Source organism: Bacillus rossius, chromosome 3 (assembly GCF_032445375.1).
Source record: "Bacillus rossius redtenbacheri isolate Brsri chromosome 3, Brsri_v3, whole genome shotgun sequence".
Lineage (NCBI taxonomy): Eukaryota > Metazoa > Arthropoda > Insecta > Phasmatodea > Bacillidae > Bacillus > Bacillus rossius.
Genome location: NC_086332.1, coordinates 97224376 through 97250413, shown reverse-complemented (window position 1 = coordinate 97250413; position 26038 = coordinate 97224376). Strand labels below are relative to the sequence as shown.

General features: G+C 35.3%; 2 protein-coding genes across 7 annotated transcripts in view; one reads left to right on the top strand and one right to left on the bottom strand.

The window, feature by feature from the left end:
• The window catches only part of LOC134531065 (dynein axonemal heavy chain 6), a 491808-nt gene that overhangs the window by 382759 nt on the left and 83011 nt on the right, over positions 1–26038 (bottom strand). For 3 of the 4 annotated variants that reach the window (XM_063366586.1, XM_063366584.1, XM_063366585.1), the window contains 2 exons: positions 8894–9068; positions 5054–5183 (listed from right to left, as the gene is read on the bottom strand). In XM_063366586.1, the coding sequence (XP_063222656.1) occupies positions 5054–5183; positions 8894–9068 (305 nt within the window). The remainder of the gene's footprint in view (positions 1–5053; positions 5184–8893; positions 9069–26038) is intronic. The other variant, XM_063366587.1, reaches the window with a different exon arrangement.
• LOC134531067 (uncharacterized) lies at positions 14975–25883 on the top strand. Of its 3 annotated transcripts, none has more exons than XM_063366590.1 (6): positions 14975–15446; positions 21599–21808; positions 21932–21997; positions 22073–22203; positions 23457–23593; positions 25038–25883. In XM_063366590.1, the coding sequence occupies exons 1-6, from the start codon at positions 15281–15283 to the stop codon at positions 25261–25263; spliced, it is 936 nt and encodes a 311-aa protein (XP_063222660.1). In that variant the 5' UTR covers positions 14975–15280; the 3' UTR covers positions 25264–25883. The 3 variants fall into 3 exon arrangements, with proteins under 3 accessions (XP_063222660.1, XP_063222659.1, XP_063222658.1); XM_063366589.1 differs by having other exon boundaries at positions 21599–21853; XM_063366588.1 differs by having other exon boundaries at positions 21599–21997.

Genomic DNA, 26038 nt, shown 5'->3' with positions numbered 1-26038 from the left:
TCTCAAAGATATCAGACACAATATTGTCGTTGCTAACACTTCTATGAAACTTTTCGCTGGCAATCTGTGTGACGCAACTCAAGCATGTAAAGGTACATATATAAATTCATAGATGGCGCCCATAGTAGCGTGGAAACACAGGTAGGCGGTATTAGGCACAGGGGCGATATTTGGGACACTTACTTTACAATGCTAATAATTTTGGTTGAAATTACTTATTTTAATAAACTAGTATTTACTTGCATAAACCCCACCATTGAATAATAATTTTCAAACACTTATATTCAGATAAAATCAGCCTAGTGACCAAAATAAATATTACTTAAAAACAGGTGATGCAAGTTGACAATCATGCAAGAAAAACACAGATGTGCTCTTGCTGTCGATGAATGAAGTCTAAACTTAAATAACTTCAATCTCACAATGCCTGGAGCTGTAATCTGTTGATGTTTGTCCTTACTCTCTGCACCTTCCAATGTTCTCCCTCTCCGTTCACACAAACAGCAGTCCAATATGACAATGGAACTAGCTGTTCCCTTTGTTATCCCATGACAGTATGTCTGTGGAATGGGTCATGGTGGTTACCACAGCATAGTGAGTGGTTAAGTATGTTTTCCAAGTAAGAACCATAATGTGGTTGTTTTAATATAAATTTACCCTAAATTACACTTAATACAAAAGAGTTCATCCTATAAAAAATATTTCAGACACTTTTGCATAAACCTTACACCCCATATTTTTAATTTTTCTTCTTCAGAATAAAGTGGTACAAGTGTGGGTAGTACATTAGTAATTATGGTATTCTAAATCATAGACAAAGCTGAAAACAGAAATGTGTCCTGACACTCTCATTGCCTACAAATGCCAAAAATATTATACTATTGTGCGAGGGAGGCCCACAGAGTAATCTGTTGATTTGCCTTGTGTGGAACACCCGTGCCACACCAGCTGCCTTCGAGATACTGCAGCTGTGTTATAGCACGCCAGCTGCTTGGACACCACGCTGTCGCTAACACAAAGTTCGCACCACCCTGTCTCTCCAGAGAATTCTACACGGTCACGGGGCCAAATAATTTGACCTTAGCGCATTCCCTGGATGCTTCCAGACATAAGACGAAGGACACGTGTTTGCAGGAATCAAAAAGGTACACAATCATTCTCTGGCCACCCTCTACAGGCATGCCCAGATTTATAAACGGGCCAACCAGGCATTTGCCCAGAGAGCCAGTTTTTGAGGAACAGGAGAATTTGAGGTGCAAAAAAAAATCTAAGGGAAGGGGAAAAATTAGTTTTTTAATGTATAGTAATGATTCGATTTTGAAAAATATATGTCAAGGGGAAATGTATACTAACTATTGCAGTGTGCTTAAACATATTAGGCCTAAAACCAAATTCTTTATAAATAGATTTAAAACTTGTTTAGCAACATAAAATATGATATTTTATTACGATAGTTAGGTATAACAGCCGTATAAAACTGCAACAACCATTTATTAAATTTAAATAAGAAAAAAATAATAACACCCTATGTCTTTGAAAAATCTTAGTTAGTATTTAGTTGCATAATGTGATATTTTAAAACTGATAATAAATAAGCTTGAATTTGTACAATTTTATAATGTTTGGGTGGAACAGGAAAAGTAAGGGGGGGGGGGGGGAGAGAGAGAGAGAGCTACAGATTATCTGCCTGAAATAGGTGCCTACCTGCAGGTATACAAAGCAATTAGCAATGCCAGCAAGCAAGACAGGGCAACTAGCGATGGTTCATCAAAGGCTTTCTCATCGAAGAGTAGAAGATCCAGGGCAGTGTTACGAGAGGGTGCACAAATGAGTAATCCGAAAAAGAATGTTCAAGGACTGTACTGCGTGAACAAAGACAGATGCTCCTGGAGAGAGTCACTGTCGAGCCAAGCTCCAATGAAGAATGAATATAGTAGAATAACTAGATTGTGCAGACAGACATTAGAATGTTTACAGTTTAAAAATTAAGTTGTGAAAATTAATGTAAAGCTTAAAAAGACATAAATTTAATTACTTGGGTACACCTTCCAAATCTTGCTATCCAACACATAACAGTATTTAAGTGAAGCAAATATTTGACACAAAAATGTTGAAAAACTTTATTTGATTATCTAATATCGGTTAAAACCAAGATAAGTAATCTAAATTCTTCATAAACCTTTTTACCTAACAATTTGGCTTAGTAGTGAATGGTAATGGCAGACTGGCAGGATACTTTATAATAAAAAATTTTCGTATGGGTCACAGCAATATCTTATAAAGAAAAACATACTAAAAACATTAACAGGCTAAAAAAAAGTGTCACCACAAAATTATATTCTATGGCAATTACCAATGAAATATTTTAATCAATATGACATCTACTTTATCAATCTTTACCGGTATGTGATTGTTTACAGACGGTTCATTAATGGCATTTCATATGGTTAATGGTGCTCATAAACTGCATTTTACCCTTTGGATGACATCCAAAAGTGAAAAGAATTACTACAGTGAAACCCTTCAAATCCGAACTAATTGGGGCTGTAGCCTGTTCGGATTTCAATTTGTTCGGATTAGCCAAAAACTATTTATAACATAAAGACGAGTGTTACGGTATAGGACTGTACATTGAGTGAGGCTGGTTTTGGAGCGCAACAAGCAAGCTTAGTGACCATGACTGGTGAGTAGGCGGAGGGAAGGTAGCTGACCATATTGTCGTTTGGCAGGCCTGCGCTAAAAATAGAACACTACCCTAAGAGTCTTGTAGTCCGTCAGCTCCCGTATGTTGTTCTGTGAAAGTCTCCTGTCACTGCACTGCTTAATTTGTGTGCTGTTCGTTTTTGTTTCTGTTAGAGTTGCGTTGTTATTGTTGAGTTTTTAATCAAGCGAACGGTGTTGATTAATAATTTCATTTTAAATTATGGCAAGTAAACAAAAACAAATTTCTTGTACCTTAGAACAAAAACTGAAAGCTTTAAAGCGTCTGGATGCTGGGGATAGTTTGACAAAATTGGCTGGCGAGTTTGGTGTTGGAAAAGCAACAATCAGTGACTGGAGAAAAAATTGTGTCAAAATTGAACAATTTTGCAATGTAACAAGTGATAAAACCTTAAAATAACGTAACAGTTTCCATAAATGAAAAATTGATGAAGCAGTTTTGTTGTGGTTTGCACAAGAGTGACAGAAAGGAGTGCCTAATAGTGGTCCACTAATTCAAGAGAAGGCATTACATCTTAACGAACTAATGAACGGTGATTCGGCCTTCACTGCTAGCAACAGATGGTTGGATCGATGGAAGAAAAGGCATGAGATCAGACAACTGTCGATAAGCGGAAAGAAGCTATCAGCTGACACAGCTTCTGCCGAAGAATACCTAAGCCAATTTGATGATTTGATTCCCTCAGAAAACTAATTTACAATGCAGAAGAGACTGGGTTTAACTTTAAAAACCTTCCAACTAAAAGTCTTGCTTCTCAAGAGGAATCTTCTGTGCTGGGTTTTTAAATGAACAAACAGCGTCTTACGGTTTTAGCCTGCAGCAATGCAGCGGGATCAAACCAGCTTCCATTGATTGTGATTGGTAAATCTGCCAAACCACGAGCCCTAAAGAATATGAATATGAATTCTCTCCCCGTGTATTGGGAATGCGAGAACGCCGGCCGTAAGGTCGGAATAATCTGTGTATTACAGGAATCAAAACAAGGCATGGATGACTAGTTCTCTTTTTAAGGAGTGGTTTGACAAGCAATTTGTTCCTTCAGTAAAAATGTTTAATGAAAATGGACTACCACCTTGAGTTCTACTTCTGATAGACAATGACCCTTCTCACCCATCAGGCATGCGGCTGATATGCGGGGACATAAAAGCAGTTTTTCTGCCTCCCAATATGAAATCGCTGCTGCAGCCTATGGATCAGGGTGTTCTACAGAATATAAAACTAAGCTACCAAAAATGCTCTTATTGAAGAAAATGGTTCTATTTCTATCCTTGAGAAGCTGAAGAAAGTTACAATAAAAGATGTTATTTACTGGGTTTCAGAATCATGGCAAAATACAAGTGTGAACTTACTGCGGAGATCTTGGAAGAAGCTTTGGCCTAGCCTCGAGTTCGAGAAAACACCTGCCCCTACACCTGTCACACAACACGATAACACTGAGCTCCTTCATCTGTTCAGCAAGTACCAGGTTGTGAGGATGCTGGAGTAGGCTGTCTAGAGGAGTGGGCAAGAGTTTATGTCAATGAAGTATGCAGCGAACATGAAATAGTGAGTCTGGTCCAAAGGTAACATGACGGCAATGTAGTTAGTAACAGTCTGAAAGAAGAAACTTAGACAGTCAATGAGCCTTATACTGATGCTGCCTCTGCTCTTGACATCGCCTTGCGCTTTGTAGAACAACACGCAGCAGGCACGCCTAACGATGTCATGTTCATGCGATGCTGGCGTGCAATTGCCTCTGCGGGAAGGTTTTTGTCACTTCGACAATTGATGATAACCGATTTCAAGTGAAAGATTTATTTTTTTGCGTGTGTTTTTCAAACTTAAATTTGTCAAAAAAAAACTCGTTCAGATATCCTGGGATTTCGCATTTTCAGGGTTCGGATTTGAAGGGTTTCACTGTATATCTGAGATGATAAGCTACTGTTTTAAAATGAAACTTAAAACAAATAGGATTGTCTAAAACACTATAGCTCTTAATTTAATCATTGTAAAAATAAAATTATTTTTTCCTGAAAGACAATATGTAAAGTTGGGTTTGTACTATAAACTACAATATATCATGTATTGAAGAAATTTTAAAAAATATACTGATACCTCCAAAAAATCAGTTTTTAGTAGCTAAATTATCTTACTTTTTATAAGCCAAGAAGAGCTCTCAGTTTTTCTACCACTGTGAAATCCAAATAAGCATAAAAATGTAACTAGTGAACCTATCAAAATACATACTGAAGTTATACTTAAAAATTAATTAAATATTAACAGCATTGTAAAACTTAAAGAACTAGTTTATTACGTATAAAGTACCAAGAGTACTGGGAAGTAAAACCATACCAATGCCTGTGCTTCATCCAGGAAACTAACATAATTCACAAATTCATCAACTGATCTTGGCTCTGCATCCAGAAAGGTCTGTGCATCTCTTGTCTTCGTGATCACAGCTTTCATGTTCTTCCGCCCCAGCCTAACCAAGAAAATGCAGAAGCTCGAACATGGTACCATAAAGTCATAAACAAACATGTGTTTTCAATCACAAGCTTATAATATATAATTGTAAACCTAATGAGGTTTTATATAGCTGAGATTGACGTCACAACTTCCAATCGTTGCCTACTTACATGTGTGTCCGCTGAACAGTATAAAGAAAGTATCCTCTAACTCCAGCCAGGAAAGGCATAAAACATTAATAATTATTCAAGTATTGACTGCTAACTCATGACAAAAGGTTAAATAGAGATGTTGTGTAGCTTAAAGTTTTTGTCAAACAGCCACAGAATCTAGAGTAGGGAAACTATAATAGCTACCATGGTGTATCAAACTGCTCATGACTCTTGCATTCGTGGTAGAGCTTCCCTGAAGTACAGTTCACACACTCACCCAAAGATGGCAAGAAGAGATGCAAAAATTACCTCAATTATTAACAAAAAACACCTTGAATAACTATGTCAATTCTAAATGTAAACCTAGAAATGTCAGGCCAAGCTGATAAATATATACAAAGAACTGGAACAGTTATTTACTGAAAGTGGAAACGAGATCCTGGAAAATAAGCCCTATTCTTATAATGTAAACAACCAACGGTACTTTACATCTTTATCCTTTTTATCACTAATTAGTATTGTTGTTATATTTTAACATGGTAATTTTCAGTAAATTTTGTATCAATTCTTTTGGCAGCCTGTGCTAAGTGGTGCAAACATGTAATAGCTACCTACTGTTGAAATTAATTCAGTCAATGAGATTTTTTTGATAGCTTTTATCTTTTTAGTGTGCTGCAGCATTTTGTAATTTCTAGCCTTAGTTAACATTTATGACCAAGTTCAAAATGTTGGTGTTGTATTTTAAAGTTATTTGGCCCTATAGTATTAAATTTTACCACATAATGATCAAGACTTTCCTTTCAGATGTCTTACATTGTTTACACTTATTTGATTCTGCACATATTTTGGTTTTGGCAACTGTGACTGCCACTTCTGACTCGAGAGCACATTAAAGGCCCCTTTAACACCTCAGTATTCTATCATTATAAACATAAATTTGCACTAATAGTGAAATTTTAAAGACCTATAAGCATACTTAAGCAAAAATTTGTGTACACCCACCACAATGTGTAAGCCCATGAAGCATGTGTCCTTCAGACAACTAGTAGCTTTAAATGGAGGAATGACAAGATATAATGACCAAGGATGTGCCAAACCACTTTCATTCTCCATATAGTGCACTGAGTATACAAGTACATGGCTGACTGACATTAACTACATCTTGCAAGTGTTTACTACCCAGCAATAAGTTAAACTTTTTCTAAAACATTAAAAGGAAATCATAATACAGAACACTTTGATGCTCTAATAACAAAGTTTGGAATGAGGGCAGTCACTCTCCTGACAATTATAAATTCCAAGTTTTTTCCAGGAATTTTTCTTCAAATTTTTTTCTACTTATTGTCACTGAATATTCTGAACTAATAAAACTTAGTTCATAAAATATTACATTAAAATATACTAGAGAACTGTATGTATTTATATATTTCATCAATTTATAATAAATCATTCCTTGTGAAAATAATTAATTTGGTAGCATAAATACAGTGTCTCAAACAAAAAAACATTACTTATAAATAATTTTAACACATGCCAAACATAATTACAGGTTTATAAAGATATATATATATATATATATATAACACGTGTTAATCTTTTTCCTGACTCACTAAAGCCAGTACTAATTAATATTTATGTGTTTAATATAATTAATGTATTATTTATATAATAAATGAATTTGAAATTCGTACTGAAAATACTGTTGAGTCATTGCCATTGGCATGTTATTTCATAGAAACTTCCATACCTACTGCCATGGAAGTTCAGGCAGTAGTTTTGTTGGATGCTTTTAGCAGAGCTTGTACGAAATCTTTCATTGGGGCATGTAGGCTTAACACCCAATATTAACCAAGTGTAAAATAATACGTAAATATGCATACAATTAAAAAAGGGAGGAGGAATATTATTTTAAAAAACAAATTTGAGTTCATAATCTTTTAAGATAGACCTTAAAAATAAAAATCTAACATTGGACAGGCCTGACTATTAATACTAAAAAATAAGTAACTTAAAACTTAACGTTGTCCAAAAAAAGACCTCCGCCGCACATACAGCATCAGGTTCCAAAAAAATTCAACAGTACAGTACAGACTAATAATTCTCAAATAAGTACATAAACATTTCCAAGGTGTTTTTGTACAGTATCAGGTTACACAACTGTGCAATTTGGCACATAATTTACAAGCGAATACCAACTGTCTTATAGATGATTAGATATTGTTAAAATATTTGTTGCATACAGTAAATCTCGCTTAAGACGTTCCCGCATAATAAGTTTTCCCGCTTATTAAGTTCACAAAATTATTTCTTTGATCACTTCCATATATCCCTATGTTAATTTTTCCCATTCATAATGTTTGCGTTAATAGATGCTTCTCGCATATAACATTCAGCATTTGTGGAAAAAATTAAATAATAATGTTAAATTTTAAATTCTATTTATCATTAATTTAAAAAAAAAATTTACTTATTTCCAAAAAAAATATAAATTATTTGTACTGTACATGACCATTGAAACCTTGCAGCACGCTACATGTTACAAGTGTATTTTTCGACCAATCATATGCTTGCATTTGTATAGACTGAGAAGCTGTTCTATTTTCATGCTACGTATTTTCCCCATTTGAGGCATAACATCTGACGAATGATAAACGTACACGACCGTTGAAACCTGTGCCACACGCCACAAGCTGTTAAAGTGAATTTTTTGACCAATCATCTGCTTGCATTGGTATAGACAGAAGCTCTTTCATTTTCCCTATTCAAGTTATACCACATGACGAATACGCAGCAAACCAGATTACTACCAGCCAGTACTCATTGATTTGAATGCATTATTTTTTTTTTGCAAGCAGTAAACAATAATTGATAACCCACAAATAAAGGGTTATGGTTTGTGATCTTTTTAGGGGTGATTTTAAGGTTATCAATATAATAATCATTTAATGTTGTGAAAAACAGTGCATTATGACATCTGCAAGTAGTGAAAGCGCCATAAAATAGAGGGCATTATCATTTGAAGAAAAAACTGATAATAATATCGGAAGTTGATGCAAATCCTTTGATACCAAGAGTGAGTACAGCCAAAAAACTCTGGATGCCACCATCTACTTTGAAAGGAATCATAATTAAGTGGGACCAACTTTCGGCTACTAGCAACTGAATTTGAACTATATGTATTTCCCTTTTAAGAAGTTTTATATGTTAAGAAGATTTTAGCATCCAGTCCCTTGAAAAATGTTTTAACAGGGTTTTACTGTACTTTACCATTCTTCAAATGAATTCACAATTTCACAACAGAACACATGTTACATGAATTTGCATTTAATTCAGTTGAGCAACTTTTGTGTTTTTTTTTTAGTTACTTTTCTAAATTAATTAAATTATTTTTCATGATAGTTAGTTTAGGGGGGGTTTGAGTATGCCTATGCACTGTAGTTGAAACTATGTGAAGTTGATTATAATTGGTAGATACGGTCTTAGCATAACAATTTATGAAACAACATTAAGACAAAGCAGGAAAAAAATGGAACTACTCGACTACACTTATACGCAAATACAAGAAGTAACTCACTCAGGCAGGGTAACTTCCACAAGATCCAAGAGAGACTTAGACACTGGTGTAGTGGTATCTTTGAATGTTTGGAAATTAAGCAGAAGTAAGCCAATGGGTTGCATCAAGATCATGTCTTCCACTACTTTGATCTGCTTGTGAAATTCAAATGCTAGAAACTTCATAGTCTTCAGGTCTGGAAAGCCAATTGTGCACAAACAAAAATAAGTTATATGTATAATAACTGGACAAATAATCAAAAACAACATATGTAGTTTAAGGTAGCAATAATTTCCTGTAGCAAAATTAACTAAATAAAACAATCTAACATCATTTAAAATTTTGTTACTAAGTTTTTACTGCACTATTTTAAAAGTAATATGAATCTATTATTGTTTATTAATTAAATGTATTGTTAATCATTACTTGATAATTATTATGACTATTAAACCATTGAGCATATAGCCAAGAGTATCTAAGAATAAAGTAGACCAACTAGGATATGTTGTGTTGTGTGCTGCGCAAATTCTTGACCGCACTCTTCCCAAGCACATGTGCGAGTCAAAGCATGGCCCGTTGCCCTGGACGCTGCACCAAAGACCAACGAAGCGGCCTGAGCCCACCCACTATCTCGCCAGGCCAGCCAATGCACACGGCACTATTCTGGTCTGCTGGCGCCCTCTTCCCTATCCCTTATTCCAAACCCTCAGGGAAACCTTCAGGAAGTCAGTAGCCAACTAACTGAAGGGAAAGGAGTGCTCTCCCCCTGCCTGACACATACACTAATAAAAATACAGTCATGTAACTAGTGAAAACTATTGTGATTCCTAACAGACAGTGAGCCAAACATAATCTTAAAATCGCACACATTGCATCCCACCTTTAATCTTTTTTTTTTTTTATTGGTTACATACCTACCTACGGCTTAAGGCCTTGGATGGTAGGCATAATACAAGTAACACAAATATATAAGAGACAAAGACAAAACAATATTAAGACAAAGACAAACCAATTAACAGAAATGAAAATAATTTTAATAAAAAATTATTAATAATATATCACACAAAAAAATGCAGCTACAGATAGCAAATTATATAGCATGAAAACTTTTACGAATTAAGCAACTAAACAATATAGTATATACAACATAACATTATTACTTGATTCTTAACAAAAATTATATATTAGAATTAAATCGTAGGATTTTTTTACATTTAGTTCATAGTCTGATAGAAGAAACAAATTCCATACTTGTACAAATAGAAACCCCACATATCGAATTACAGGAACGCATAATTTCTGGTGTCGCTGTCAACCGCTACCGACCAAGCACACGAGGATACAGCAGCGGCCCTAGTCAGTACTGATTTGTGTGCCATGATACGTCATGGTGTGATCACCCTGTGGCCTTATAAAGGGAGTGTATGCTAACCAATTCTGTGTACATTGAGAGCAGAGAGAGGCAGTCACATCCACAGGTTGCGAATGCAGGGGTACAGCTGAGTAAAACATAACGTCCACAAACTTGTGGATATTCTGGCAGAAGTCGATGATGTTTCAATGCCTCTGAAAAGATAAAGTGACGGTGAAGCTATGAGCCGGAAGAGATGCCAATGCTCAAGAATTTTGCGGCTCATCGACGAGACATAATTAACCTTGAAGGTGGAGCATTTACCGCAAATAAAAGGTACAGCTACCTCAACTTGCTCGACAAAGGAAGCATTAGATGAGAGAAACGCAGAGTTGGCCATGCTCTAGCAAGCTTCGGGCATAACGATGGGTGGCATGAGTAGTTTGTGAGATCACGAGCTGCTATTGCAGCGCACCACTGTCACACGGTGTTAGTGAATGTAGAGTGTGCTCACTCGCCACAGAAGAGGCTCAGTTTGCTGGCTGGCTGGCAGGCTGGGTCAAGCACAGCTTGCTGTTATCTCAACAATCCATCTTCCCACTGTGGAAACATAATATACTCCACATTATAATATGCATCAGAGCATGACTGGCAGGGCTCAGGCTTATCTGGAAAAGTTCTAAGCTGTTGTGTGCCGCCTTGGAGCTTTACACTACATGCCACACCCGAGTTTAATAAGCCACTGGAAACTCAGCACACTTATAAGTCTTTAATACACACCATTATGACACTTACATCACACCTGTTAGTGATCTAACTGGGGAAGGGGCACTTCTCTCCCCCATCATACACCAAAACTTTAATCAATTTTAGCATTACTCTTCATACCAATGCACACACAGGCCCGTGTGCCAAACTCATTCCACAGAACACACACCCTGTGCGTTGATCCAAGTGATTCTGCAAAAATGTGGAGTGGATCTTTAAATACAGTGCACAGAGTGAGTTACAGAAAAAAGTTTCTGGCCTCACACACACTAAATGCCATAATACAATATGATGGATCAACGGAGGTAGAAGTCCTGTTCATCACGCTGACCTTTCTGACCGCCAGCAGAGTGTAACTGACCGCGCCACCCACCGATGGAAATATGATTGCAACATCCAAGCCTAACAAAATGAAAGAACATGGGTTAGCTTCTCCACCCAATGGCTAGACTGCCATGACTGAAGTGGACAAATCCTCATGTAGCATTTGCCTTTGTGGCTCAACTGTAGCTAAAACCTCTGGTTGTAAGTAGTATAAATTGGTGTCTCTTGGTTAGCTTGTAAGGGAAGGCTGTCTAGCCCAATGAATGTACAATAATCTGAGGGTCATACTATCAGCATCTGTGAGTATTTTGCAAACAACTTACGAAAAAAATGTGAGTACTTTACAACCAGAAAACACCTGCCTTACATAACTGTGAACACTGGTGAAGTCAGATTAATCTTCTATCCTGTTTAAGGCATTCATGTGATGTTTAATAACTTCTATATTACCTAATTGCTGAAGCCAAAAATTCAATTAGACACAGCTAGCTGAATTCTTGGTTTCAATTAAAGACAGCTGGAAATGCATTATTAAGTGAACCAATGTTTATTTAGAGCATCATACGACAATAAAAAAGTAAAAATCTAAGGACATGCAAACACTAAGTGACCCTTTTAAGTATTGAACCGTTGCAGGTGTAATGCTCAAACATAGACTTGGTAGAACTTTGGAATGAATCCACTGGGTGCATCAATCAGAGATCCTTGTAATCCTTACTATCAATTTTTCGTGTTGTCATTGGTTTCACCCTTCCCTCCAGTGAGCCATGTGTGGCTCTGAGTACCCCCTTTCATGCTGGTCAGTTTTCAGTTATTGCTAACTTCAGATTTGAAAATGTGAGCGTCGAAGGACACATCATAGCTGTTGAGTTATAGCATGTTCCTGATCCTTGTTTGTGTGTATCATGGTGGCAAAACATGTAATTTCCCAGTTAAAATTTGGTTTAGTGTTTTGATGAAATTCTCGTTCAGACTCCCCGTTTAAATTTATTTTGCCTGTAAGAGTACAGTTTTTGAAGGATTTTGCATTCATAGCACGTGTTAAGTTTTATGGTAACTATAGCAAGCAATGCCTTCGAGCTTGGAGGCCTTTATGTTTTCATGATTTGATTGCTGCCATTACATTTTTGGTATTTTGCATTTTCCTTACCTGCTTGTTTTATATGCTCAATTGTCAATTCAAGGCATGCTCTGTTAGAATGTTTCCTATCATTAATTAATGTGTGTCTAACAGAGGTGAGCATGCACTGTATAATTTTGTCGTTTTCACAAAGACTTGTAATCCTGGTATGTAAACACAGTCATATATATTCAACTGTCTAATTCATTGTAAACTCATATTTTACTTTTTTTACATTCTGTCCTCACTACTATACAAAGAATATTCCTTAGATATGCATATCTCTAAGATGATGTTTGTACATAATTTTAAATAACAACTTTCATTTTTAATATAAATAAGTACTGTTTTTTTCTAAAAACATATCCATAATCATGCCCACACATATTTTACTGTAAAAAATTCATGTTCTACCATTTTTTTTAATGGTGTTTTTGGTATACATATCTTAAAACACAACACACTGCAAAGCTTCTTGGTAATATTGTCACAAGTAAAAATTTTCCAGGGTCACTGGAATTAAATTTTGGGACTTAAATGTTGAGGGGCTGCTCTGGCCATTAGCTGAGTAGGTGGTATGACCGAGTAATTGGGGCATGCCTGACATGCAGGTTTCACCAATTATTTATCCTGCTGTTTGTTTAGTCACATGCTTGTGCCACTGCTGGACCGGTTACTGGGTCGAACTGACGCAACAGGACGCCATGTAGTGACCGCACGCATGGGTGGAGGTGATGCCTATTCAGCTGTACTGGTTAGTAGTTTCATAACTTGGTTTCAACAACCCTGGATTGTTCTGGTACGTGAGGAGCAATGAGTTTTAAGCTGGTAATTCAGTTTGTTAATCGCTCACTGTGGGAGAAGACTATGCCTCATGGAGGTTCCGAGTAGGGTAGTCAAATTAGAGCAGATTGTTGTTTAAATTTAAGTCTTTAAGGGGAACTCTGGCAGGCCAGGCCCCAAGGTACCGAGTGAAGGATTTTAAGGTATGTTCATCAAAGTCTCCGCCTTCTTGAAGATAGGACAAGTAATGTGTCCCTCTTGCTGAGGAGTTTCAATTTAAGGTAGTTATCACGGTTCGTAAAACGAGCAAGTAGTTGTCACTGTAGTCCGGATAAAGGTTTCTAACACTCCCCGTTACTTCAGGTCAGTACGAGAAAATTTAAAACAATTAATCAAAACAATGAAAATCGTACAATGTCTTTAGCTTGTGAAATTTCAGTAGCAAACTTATTTATTTGTTTTAATATTTATATATTGTCAAAATAAATGTTTATTTTTGTAGTATTTAGTTTTAAGTTATTTTTAATTAATATCAATATGTACCTTAAAATAAGTATCCATACCCCTGATTCTCCCATACGGAAAGAAAACTAGCCAACCCCTACAGAGGCGGACCCAAGATTGACTTATGGGTGGGGCAACAGTAGTCAGTAGTCTGAAACTAGTATAATACCTGTTTATTACTTCAGAAATCATATTATCTATAGTCCATCCACGGTAACCTCCTACTTTTTTAAACGAACCTTTGAAAAAACACACCAGGATGCAGCATGTTTGGTTCGTTTGCAAAAATACTTTCCATCATATGCATATTAAACATGCATTAACACTAAATCACCGTATAATGATGTTAAATAAAATTTTACAAAAAAAGTAACTATCTTTGTACAATATTATTAATATTAATGATCTCGCATGTGTGTAAATGAAACAGTGAGAGAAGTGGTGTGTTGGCAATGATTAGAACGAAATAGTTCCATAGCCAAAATATATATTTTTTGACTTTCCGCGTGTATTTAAGAATTTGTGTGGGTATTTGTTAAGTTTGAACATTTTTTTAAATCTCTGGTGAAATAAAAACGTTATGTTAACGGTAAAAAAATATTACGTGCCGAAACCGTGGTCGCGCATTAATAATGTTAATAGTCACTTGTTTGTTTTCTCTTTCAGCAGTTTCAGCCGTTTGTCTGCAGTCTGCACAGATTACGCCATATTGCAGTGTGTTTTAATATATTACTGACCGTGAAATAACGTACAGTTTGTGTTTCAGGATTTTGTGTTAATATTGTGTATTTTAACTTTGTTATATTATTTATTATCTACTATTGTAATGATGGAATTTGTTATCGTTTTGATATTTTGTGTGGTTCTTGTGATTGCTGTAATGGTAATTGGTTCCGGGATGGGGAAAGCTACTTCTTCGCAGCGTCAGATGGACATCATTAACGTTGCTCAGAACTTATATGTTTTAATTAGGAAAGGCGACTTGAAGAAATGTGACGTTACGCAGACGACCGCGTTTCTTCTCAACATCGCAAAGTCAACTGTTCTCAAGTAAGTAGGCTTTTTTCGTTTTCATGCACGTAAAAAAAATATCGACTGTGTCCTAAGTATTGTCGGCCTGTGTTTTAACTCACGAGGTTTTTTGTGTTTTATTTCCAATTTATATTTTTTGGTGTGAGACAACACCGCCATGTGGCGTCTCTGTTGAAAAGTTAACCTAAAACCATATTAGGCCTACTCAGGTCCTAACAATAACAATATAGGCACTTTCAAGTATTTTTATGGGTGTGATACACGTTTGTTTATAACGATGTTTATAAACTTTATGATAGGTTTAACTATAACATAAGGGAGTGATTTTATAATTTGCATTTAATTAGTTTTTCATCTGTTTGGGAGATCACAAAATAAATAAAAAAACACTTCATTAATTTCGTGGACAAAGTCTGTCATGTTTCCATTTAGTGACCACAAAGCAAATATTTGTGACAAAATGCCATATTTGGAACACTGCCTAACTGCGTATTGTGAACGGGTCCCCGGAAAAGTGTTATGACAAATGTTTTTTTTTTTTTTGGTTAGGTACTACAAGAAAGACATTGAAGAAGTTTCAACACCAGGAAAAAAGAGGAAAAAAAGGCCACAGGAAGGAAAGTCACTTGACACAGTCGACAATTTCACAGTAAATGCAATCAGGAATGCAATTTACAGGATGTACGCTGAAGGTAAAAATTTGATACTGAAGAGTAGTTTCAATATCACTGGGGTAGGCCCTACTTAATTGTATTAATTTCATATATCCATATGCAGATTGACCGGTTCAGTTTTTTTCCCGATATCATCTGTCCTTTAAAAAAACTTAACATTTTTGGGTGGTTTGTTAGGTTTCTTTATTGATATGGTATTGATATATAGAATATTGTGCAACATATGAAATAGGTACACGTCCTTTTAAGGTTAGGTTAAAGATAGAAAGAAAATTGTTACATTCTAAAACTACAAGTAATGTTTATATCGTTATACACAGTATACATATTAAATAACCTCAACTTTTATGATGTATCAGAAGGTTAAATAATGACTATTTCCAGTATCAATAATATCCAGTTGTGCGCTTTAGCAGTAATTGGTTACAAATTAGTGAGTTGTGGTCTAAGCAAGCATGGTTATTAAAAAAAAATTGGGATACTTAATTGGCTAAATTGTACTGTGTGGCAGGGTCCAGTACAATATATATTCTATTGCAAAATAGTGTCATGCCCCGCCTAACCCTTTAGAAAATATAGGGGTATTGTTATTTTATAAACAATAGGCCTACTTCATTGTAATGAAGTATCATATGAAAACACAACTTAGCCAGACAAACTGTGTGTTAGTGTATGAAGTAACAGAAGGTTATAAAACAGTAAAAGTTTAGTATCGCGTATCCGATTCGATACATTGATCCTGATCGCATGATCCTGCAAATATTGATCCTGTGATTGATGATGCTTGCTTTTCTAATTTATTACGTTTAAAAATCCTGTACAAAACCAAAACTAAAAACCTGTGATGTAGTAATGAGTTATGATTTAAAGTTGAATAATAATGAAAATATATATGTTTTATTAAACTTATGATAATTATTCTTGCTATACCACAATATTTGATTATGTTCAGGATCTTTGATCTGAATAAATGAAAAAAAGCATGCACCACACGATCAATAGGATGTACAGGTTCATGCATAAAGATATAGGGATCACATGGGATACACGATACAAAACATTTACCTATAACACAGTGTAGAGCTTGTAACTTATTGATTGCTAAATTGAATGCTAAAATACTAATGTTTTACACAACTTCAATACAAACGCGCAATATAATCGTCATTGTTTTGGTGCCCATTCAGGGTAAGGGCAGACATATAATAATAACACATACACTGCTTCTATTCTATTTATTATCTGTTACCACTCCGTGTTTATCCTAGCTCCATGACACCATCATCACAACTGTCTTACAGTGGCACCAACTTCATGACTACACTACAACATCTCCCCTTTCAAAGTTGTTTGTCAAATACACTGTACATACATTACATGTTCAACCTCTTGGGAGGATTTATAACTCTCCCTGATCTTGTTACTGTTGTTCTGTTAACACCAGCTGGTTTGATAGAAGTATCTTGCATTCTAGTGCACCCTACACTCCTGTCAGCTTCCATTAAACTAAATTTATATGATTGTCTATTTGCACTACCATTTTCATCATTCACTACATGGTCTTTATAAGTATTCACTTCGAAGCCTGCAAAACCATTTGTTACACCGTCTGATGTTTCCTGAGCTCTCCTGTGATGTTCTTTACTTCTTCCTTCCTTTTCTTCGCTGTTTATTGGCAATATGACTTCTTGATGTCTTTCACTTTCTTCTGTTTTTGAAGACGCTTTTATGTGTGTTTCATTTCTTCTCACTTCTCTTCCATTCTGGTTCCTTACAACGTAGGATCGTGGAGCATCGTGTATCCTTACAACTGTAGCAGGTTCCCATTGTGCATTCTTATTTGTTTTTATCACCACCTTGTCTCCTTCTCTAAACTCGCTAGCCTGTTTCAAGGCTGTCTTATCATACTGTTGTTTGCATCGTTCTTGATTTAATATCATTTTTTTATGTGCGTCTTTTTCAACTTTGGGTTGAAGCATTTGACTTGTCACTGGTAGTAATGTTCTTATCTGGCGGCTCATTAGTAGTTGACACGGTGAAATGTTTAAGCTTGACAGTGGCGTGTTTCTGTACTCTCTTAGCAGATCTCTAAAATCTTTTTGCTGCTCCATACTTTTCTTTAGTATTTTCCTTGCTGTGTGACATCCCTTTTCTGCCAGGCTATTACTTCTGTGATAGTGCGGACTACATGTTCTCAATTCAATGTCATAGGTCCGTGCAAACCTCGCAAACGTTTGCGATAGAAAGGGCATATTGTCTGCTCTAATTACTCTTGGAATGCCATGCGTGCAGAACACATCCCTCAGTTTATCACAAACATTTTCTGCTGTCTTATGATTTATTGGTATTATTTCCAGCCACTTTGAGAATATGTCAACAACAATCAAGTAGTTCTTGCCTGCATTATCCAGAATGTCCACTGAAACCTTCTCAAAAGGGAGTTGTGGAATCTCTTGTGCAATCATTGGTGATTTCTTCTTCATTGATTGATATTTCTCACATATATGGCATCCACTCACCCATCTTGTAATGTCTGAATACATGTTTTTCCAGTAGTACACAGTTTTGGCTTTGGCTATAGTCTTGTCCCTTCCATTGTGACCTTCATGCAACAGGTTCAAAATAAGATTCTTCAGTGCTTGAGGTACAATGAGTTTGTCATTGTAAAAGAGCAACTGATTGTCCACATAAATGTCATTTCTCATAGGCCATGCCCACCTAATGCACTCTGGCACTTGTTTTTTATGTTCAGGCCAACCCTTGCCATACATGTCCTTGAGAGCTGAAAGTTCATTATCTGTTTCTGTGGTCTTGATAAAGAGTTCTTTCTTTGACTCAGACATAGGTAAGTGCCTAACTAGTTCATGAACTAGTTCTTTCATTTCTGGGTCCTCTTCAGTAGGACCTAAGAGATATGACCGGGACAGTAGATCTGCAATGTACATTTGAGGTCCAGGTAAGTATTTTACCTCTATGTTGTATTTTAGTATTTTTAGCCTCAGTCTGCGTAGAACTGATGAACCTATTTTGTGTACAGGCTTGTTCATTGTGGCAACAAGTGGTTTGTGGTCCGTCATGATTGTGACCTTATACCCATACATATAATTGTGAAATTTTTTCAGGCTAAACTCAATGGCTCTCATCTCTTTCTCAGACTGTGAATAGTTTTGTTCGGCTTGTGTCATGCTTGACGATGCAAAGGCTACAGGTTGTTGGTCCTGCAGTAACACACACCCTAATCCATCCTTGCTGGCATCACATTGAATCACTATTTTTTTGCATGGTGTAAAGTTTGCCAATACTGGTGCATTGGATATCAAAGTTTTAATTTCATTAAAAGCATTTTCATGTGTAGGTAGCCACTGATAGCATACATTGTCTGATAAAAGTTGCCGCAAGGGTGCTGTTATGGTAGACATATGCGGAATGAATTGTCGAACATAGTTAAACATTCCCATACATCGTTGGAGCTCTTTTTTCGAAGCTGGAGCTTTGAGGTCGACTAATGCTCTTACTCGATCTTGGTCCATACTCATTCCTTGTTTGCTAAATTTGAAGCCTATATATGTAACTTCATTTTTTCTATACTGCACTTTCCTTGCGTTAAACTTGATATTTCTCTCTTCAGCCCTAAGAAGTACTTGTTGCAAGGCTTTATCATGCTCTTCTGCTGATTTTGCATACACAATGAGATCATCCTGATATGCCATCACATTGGGAATATCATTGAAGTTGCCTTCCATTTGTTTTTGAAAAGTTTCGCTAGCACAGATAAGGCCGAAAGGAAGTCTTTTGAACTTGTATACTCCATACGGAGTTGAGAAGCTACACAAATTACTTGATTTTTCATCCAGCTCAATTTGATGATACCCATCTTTTAAGTCCAACACCGTAAAATACTCATTAAAAGCCAATGTTTCAGCAACTTCTGACACGGTTGGAATTAGATGATGTTCTGTGACAATGATTTTGTTTAGCTCTTGTGGATCTAGGCAGAACCTTAGTTCCCCATTTGGTTTCTCTACAGTTACTAACTGATTAATGCAATGTTCCAGTGTTGGATTTTCTACTCTTTCAATCACTTTTCTCTTTTCCATTGTTTCAAGAGTTCTTTTGAAAGTTGGCTTCATTGAACTTGGAATCCTGTGCGGGGGCTCATTAATTAGTTTAGCCTCTTTTCTTATCTTAATTGTGTATGTGCCAGGAAACTTACCTAAGCCTTGAAATATTTTAGAATTGTTTTTCACAAACTCTCTCGTAATGCTGTCTGTAGGCTCTGCCACAATTGACTGTACCTTCTTCACTAGTTCAAGCTGTTCACATCCTTCTAAACCTAGTAGTGGTGTTGTCTGTAAATTTACCACAACAAATTTCAAATCTACCTTTCTTCCCTTCACTTCACATTTGAGTGTGACAGTTCCTTCTGGTTTAATTGTAGATCCACCAAATGCTTCCAGTGTTATGTTTGTCTGCTTAATTTTCACTTCTGGTCTTATTTGATCTAATATCTCGCTTGGTATAGTGTTAACAGCTGCTCCTGTGTCCAGTTTAAAATTGATTTTTTTTGTTTTCTACCCATACATCCTGTCTCCATTCTTTTGTTGGTTTCGCCCTCAATGAGTCAATTTCTTTTTCTTGTTTAGCCACAATTCCATACATAAATGCAACGTCTTCTTCACTATCATTATTTTTCTCACTATAATGTTCATTTGTACTAATTTCGTGGATTTGTTGTTCTGTTCGGCACATAGCCGCAAAATGATTATATTTCTGGCATGCAGAGCATTTTTTGCCATAAGCTGGACATTGTCTTGGAGGATGTTTTCTGCCACAATATGAGCAATTTGAAATGCTTTGAAGATGTTTTGGTTGTTCATAGTATCTCGCACGTTCATGTACGTGTTGTTTTTGACTGTCTTGTTGCATAGTTGTCCTAATTGTTCTTTTAGGGTTATATTTTCCTCGAGCAACGGCATCAACTGGAATTGAGGTTGTTTCTTCTCCACCAGTTTGTTTGGTCCTACCTTGGCCCTGTTGCATCTGTGTTGCTTGTTCCCGACTTCTCTCTGATGCCTGACAATGGTTGACTACTTGCTGAAGTGTTGAATCTTCTATTCTCAGGAGACTCTCCCTCAGCGTGGTACTACTTATTCCCACAATGATTCTGTCACGAATCAGGGATTCTTCGAGGTCCCCAAATGAACATGATTTAGCCAGTCTTTTCAGATCAGTGACAAAATGGTCAATAGTTTCACCTTCAGCTTGGCACCGCTGATTAAAAATGTATCGTTCAAATGCTTCATTTTTTTTGGGGGTTGTGTGTTGTTCAAATGCTTGTATCACCTTATCATACTTTGTTTTCTCTTCATTGTTAAGATTGAATGTGTTGTACAGATCAACACCTTCTTGACCTATAATGTTTAGCAACAGAGCTATTTTGATATTATCAGGTTTGTTATCGTTTCCACTGGCAATAATATAAATCTCAAAGTTTTGTTTGAAGGTTTTCCAGTGTGCTGCCACGTTTCCTGAAAGTATCAATGCAGCTGGCAAATTAACAGTTCCCGCCATGTTGAGGTTATGTGACGTTTGCAGTAGCCTGGTGTTCACTTTTTATGGATTGTTTTTTTTTGTTCTTGTCTTATCAACATATTAATCCGTGCTGTTACTTTAGGTTCACATGTTCATTTATTTTGTTTCCTCCCGCACTTTCCATTTATTCGGCACTGTGTTATTTATTCTTCTTGATACAATGGTCTTTTACTATTGATCCTACCGACTGCGCCATGTTTTGGTGCCCATTCAGGGTAAGGGCAGACATATAATAATAACACATACACTGCTTCTATTCTATTTATTATCTGTTACCACTCCGTGTTTATCCTAGCTCCATGACACCATCATCACAACTGTCTTACAGTGGCACCAACTTCATGACTACACTACAACAGTCATATCATTGCAGACAAAAATACTGCAATGTAGAATTCCTCTAAGCAAACTACAAAATTTAAATTAATTTAAAAGTATTTTTGAAATGTAAGTTTATTAAAACTATTTAATAAATGTAAATTGTGCACTTAAATTATCTTCTACGGGGTTGTGGTTTCGCTTAGTTTTGTGTACCTCTGTTATTTCATGTATTGTTAATGTATGCAATAAATTTACAGGTTTGAATGTTACAGTCGACACCATTTTGAAAGAAATCAGGGAAAGACAAATAGATTATTATGGTGGAAGATCAAGTCTTCATAAATTGTTAAAGAAGATGGGATTTTCATGGACAACTGTTGATGGACGAAAAGCTTTGATAGAGAATGAAAACATAGTATTGAAGCGAATAGATTTCTTGAGAAAGTATAAAGAAGAAAAAGAAAGAGGTGCCAATTTCATATTTGTTGATGAAACATGGATTTTCCAGAGAGGCAAGGCATTAATTTATTTGAAAATTTGTTCTGTGGTCCAATACAAAGTATTTCATTTCCATTTCATATATTTTTCAGGAACTGTATCAAAGTCATGGCAGGACAAGAGTCTACAATCTGCGAAGAGACGTACTGTTGGAGATGGTAAAAGGTTTATTGTTGTTAATGCTGGAGGGCACACTGGCTTTGTGCCAGGAGCAGGATTACTTTTTGTTTCAGGTCAGAAGACTGCAGACTACCATGGCGAGATGAATGGGGAAACTTTCTTGATGTGGTTTGAAGACATGTTGGTGCATCTTGAGGAACCCAGTGTCATCATAATGGACAATGCTTCATATCACAGCACCCAGGTATGTGCAATGGTAAAGCAGTGTCTTTTTATTGCTCAAATTGTAATGTGAAAAATTTACATGTGTTTATTATTGTGTATAAGTACGAATATTCGAGACTAATACATTTTGCCAGCAATAATTGTTATCTTAATAGTATGCCTACACTACATTTTTATAAACTATAATGTTTGAGCTGAAATTGATTACACACACACACACACAGATATATATATATATATATATATATATATATATATATATATATATATATATATATATATATATATATATATATATATATATATAATGTAATTGAATTACATCGTAGTGCAAACTAATTTAGTAGAGGGTTTGAAATACCAAATAAAATTTTTTTATTGCAAATAGCATTTGAAAATGACATAATTACTTGTTTGGTAAAAGGACCCACTTTATGAATGCTCTGTTGCCCTACTTAATAAATTAAAATAATATTTTCAAAAAAATTTCTAGTCACTAAACTAACATGCTTTGTTAAATTTAGAAATTCATTACGACAATATGCCAAAACACATGTTTGCTTTGCATAAGTACAGTAGAACCCTGTTATAATTTGTTTTTAAGGGGCTACAAGAAAAAAAAACATAAGCAGGAAATTCAATTTAGTACTTTTTAGTGTGGATTTATTGCCAATGGACTCAACAAGCTGCATAAAGATATATTTGATGCTCCAATTTGCTTGTAGCAAGCCAAAAACAATTTTTCTTTAACATCATGGTGCTTCCAGCTTCTATCTGCTTTGTCTTTACTTACACATTGTCTCATTGCTGTAAAATTGTCTCATTTCTGTATAATTGTCATAATTCACGACAGTGTTTACAGTGGAAATGCTTAAGTCCAGTTCTTTTGCCACTTGAACATGTGATTTAAGTGAATACATTTGAAAACACACAGAATGGCTAAAAATTTATGAATTTATTTGTTTTCCAAGGGTGTCAACAGGCAGTTAACTGCTAACATACACATATACATAGACAGTATAGACAAAGGCTTTTAATTTTTTTCGTCTTCTAAAATTTTATGAAGTGAACATTACAAGCACGAAACGCATAATTTGTGAAACATTATATCCAGGAATTAAATACATTGTCCTTATAGGGAAAATATTGGACTTGAAAAATAATACATTATAGGCAGGAAAACTTTATAAGCAGTAAAATTGTAACAGGGTTCTACTGTCATGAATTCTTATCAGCTACTTGAGTATTTAGTTAAATGTTGGCATAACGTAGGTTGAGAAAACACCTACAACGAACTGGACCAAGGATGCACTGATCGCGTGGCTGGAGAAGAATGAGATAAAACATGAAAATAATTTGTTGAAAGTGGAGCTGCTGAGAATAGCTAAACAAAACAAGCCCCGAATACGGTATATTATTTCGTTTTTTTTACAGCATTTCTTTAAAAGTGAGATAGTTGCAAAAAATTACGTATACGCCTTGTTCTAACACACTTTTCAGATATGAGGTAGACGAGTTGGCTCGTAACTATGGCCACGAAATTCTACGACTCCCACCCTATCACTGCCACTATAATGCAATCGAACTAGTTTGGGCTCAATGTAAACACCATTACAATAGTAACGTGGGGCGGGCCAAGAGATTTGACAATGATGCAGTTGCAGCCATCTGGAAAGAGGCTCTTGATGCTTCCACACCAGAGAGGTATTTTCATGTTGCATGACCAATGGGGTATTCCTTTTGAAGTAGAAATTGTTTTATTTTCCTGTAGAACATTCCTCAAGCTTCAGCAAAACCCTTACCATACATTTTTACATAATACGTAAGTATTGTTGCCTAGCAGCCTGGTCCTACCATTCCTTTTGATAACTTTGTGTGCTAGTGTGTGTATAGTGTGATTATCATTTTGTGTATATTCATATACCAGTAATACAGTTTTAAAACAATTGGTAAAAATAAGTGGTTTGAATTTGTGTAGTTGTCGTTTTGAAAATGTGTTGCATGTATGTGTTTGTGTTCGTGTTTGTGTTTGTAATTTTATTCCCATGTGATTCATACATATCTGTGTAGTTTCTAGATCTAACAGTGGTGACTTATTTGCAAGGTTTTTTTTTTTTTGTAATTGCAGTCCATTTGCAATTGTTTCATTTCCATAAATAGTTTTGTATTTATTAGTAATTGTGATATTACTTTCTGTTATGCTTAATCTTGTGTCAATGGCTTTAAAGTTATGGTGGGTTCAGTGCTGTAGGCAGATTTCAATATTCAGATAAAATTTCAACGTAGAGAATTTTGAATATTTTCATCTAGCGAACTTGAATAGGTATTTACACATGTAGTTCTTGCACATTAGTATTTTCAAAAGTTATGTTATTATAGTGAAATACATATACAGTAAATCATCAAAACTAATCAAAAAATTAAATATTCGCTATATCTCACTGTTTTTGTCTGGGACAAATTTTAACCAAAAACAAACACAAAAGTTATGAAATAAATATTTTATCATATGCATTCTAAGCCTTTATTGATAACATAGAAAATATTTACAGCTTTATTATATCTTGAATAAACCACTATAAATTTTTTTTTTCAGATAACATAAAACAAAACATGTTACTTCAAGTATTAAATAATAGCTTTGATAGTTGAGGAAAACACATTAAATGAGTTTTGTTGTGTTTAAAAATAGTTTCTTGTGGAGTGAGTTCAAAATTGTATGTAATAAAGAGCATGCCATGCATTGTTTACTATGCCGTTTTGACAGAAACAAACATATTTTGTTATAGAGTGGTTTTTGCTATAAACAGGTCATTTATATAGAGGTTTTACTGTATACATTAATTTTTTTAGATGGGCGAGGTGTGTGGATCACGTGGAGAAGCTAATTCAAGCAGACTGGGAGAGAGAAGTCCACATAGACAGCGGCACCATTCCTCCACTCATCATCCACCTCGGCGAGGATAGTTCAAGTGAAGACAGTGACAGCGAAGAATTTGAGGTTACGACACAGCAAGTAGATGGAGACAGTGAAGTACTGGCAGTTCCTCTTGATGATTTACCCGGGTGTTCTTATTGAGGTCTGTATGTAATAAACACCTGGGCAACTGTAAGTATTGGGGTTTGAAACATTTTTTTTTCTTTTATGCATTCCCATTAAGTATGTTGATTACTGGAACTTTATGTATTAACTTTATATTACACATATTATAAAATTAATAATAAATTTCATTTCTGGATTCGTATAGGTGTATGTGAAACATTTTATTTTGTTGTGTCTCTTCATTTTTCAGTGAACTTACTTGGAAAACAAAAAGCCAGTCCCCATCCAGGGCCGCAAATAAATAATGCATATAAGTGGTATAGAAATTACTGTCAATTCTTTACCACAATTTTACTGTTCATAAAATTATGATTTTGTCTAATAAGTATACTCAGGAAAATGTATATAACCATATTTTTATTTGTGGCCTTAACCGGCAAAATGGTAGGGGTTTATTAAATAAAAGAAGAAAATTCATTTTTAAATGTTTTCATCTGAATTTGTTAATTTTATTAAACCTTCAATCCTTAGTCTTTTCCAGATTGCTTAGATGGACAGCCATATGTATAATTTACAATACTTTTTTTTTCAGATGCAGAAAACTGTGTTGAACTGTACTAAAGGATGATATTTATTGCTTACATAAATGTTGTAAATTTATATGTTCTCCTAAAAATTTACTTTAAATTATATGTTATTTCTTTAGCTAACAAACTTATTTTTTTTAAATTTTTACCATTGGGTATCATAAATGTTATGAACATATACATGTATACTTAGATCATATTCAAATTACTTTTATATATATACA

Coding starts and splice junctions, on each gene's coding strand:
- LOC134531067 (XM_063366588.1), top strand. CDS start 15,281: ATGTTTTTTTTTTTTTTGGTTAGGTACTACAAGAAAGACATTGAAGAA. Junction 15,447..21,598: donor TTACAGGATGTACGCTGAAG/GTAAAAATTTGA, acceptor ATAAATTTACAG/GTTTGAATGTTACAGTCGAC. Junction 22,204..23,456: donor CTTCATATCACAGCACCCAG/GTATGTGCAATG, acceptor GGCATAACGTAG/GTTGAGAAAACACCTACAAC.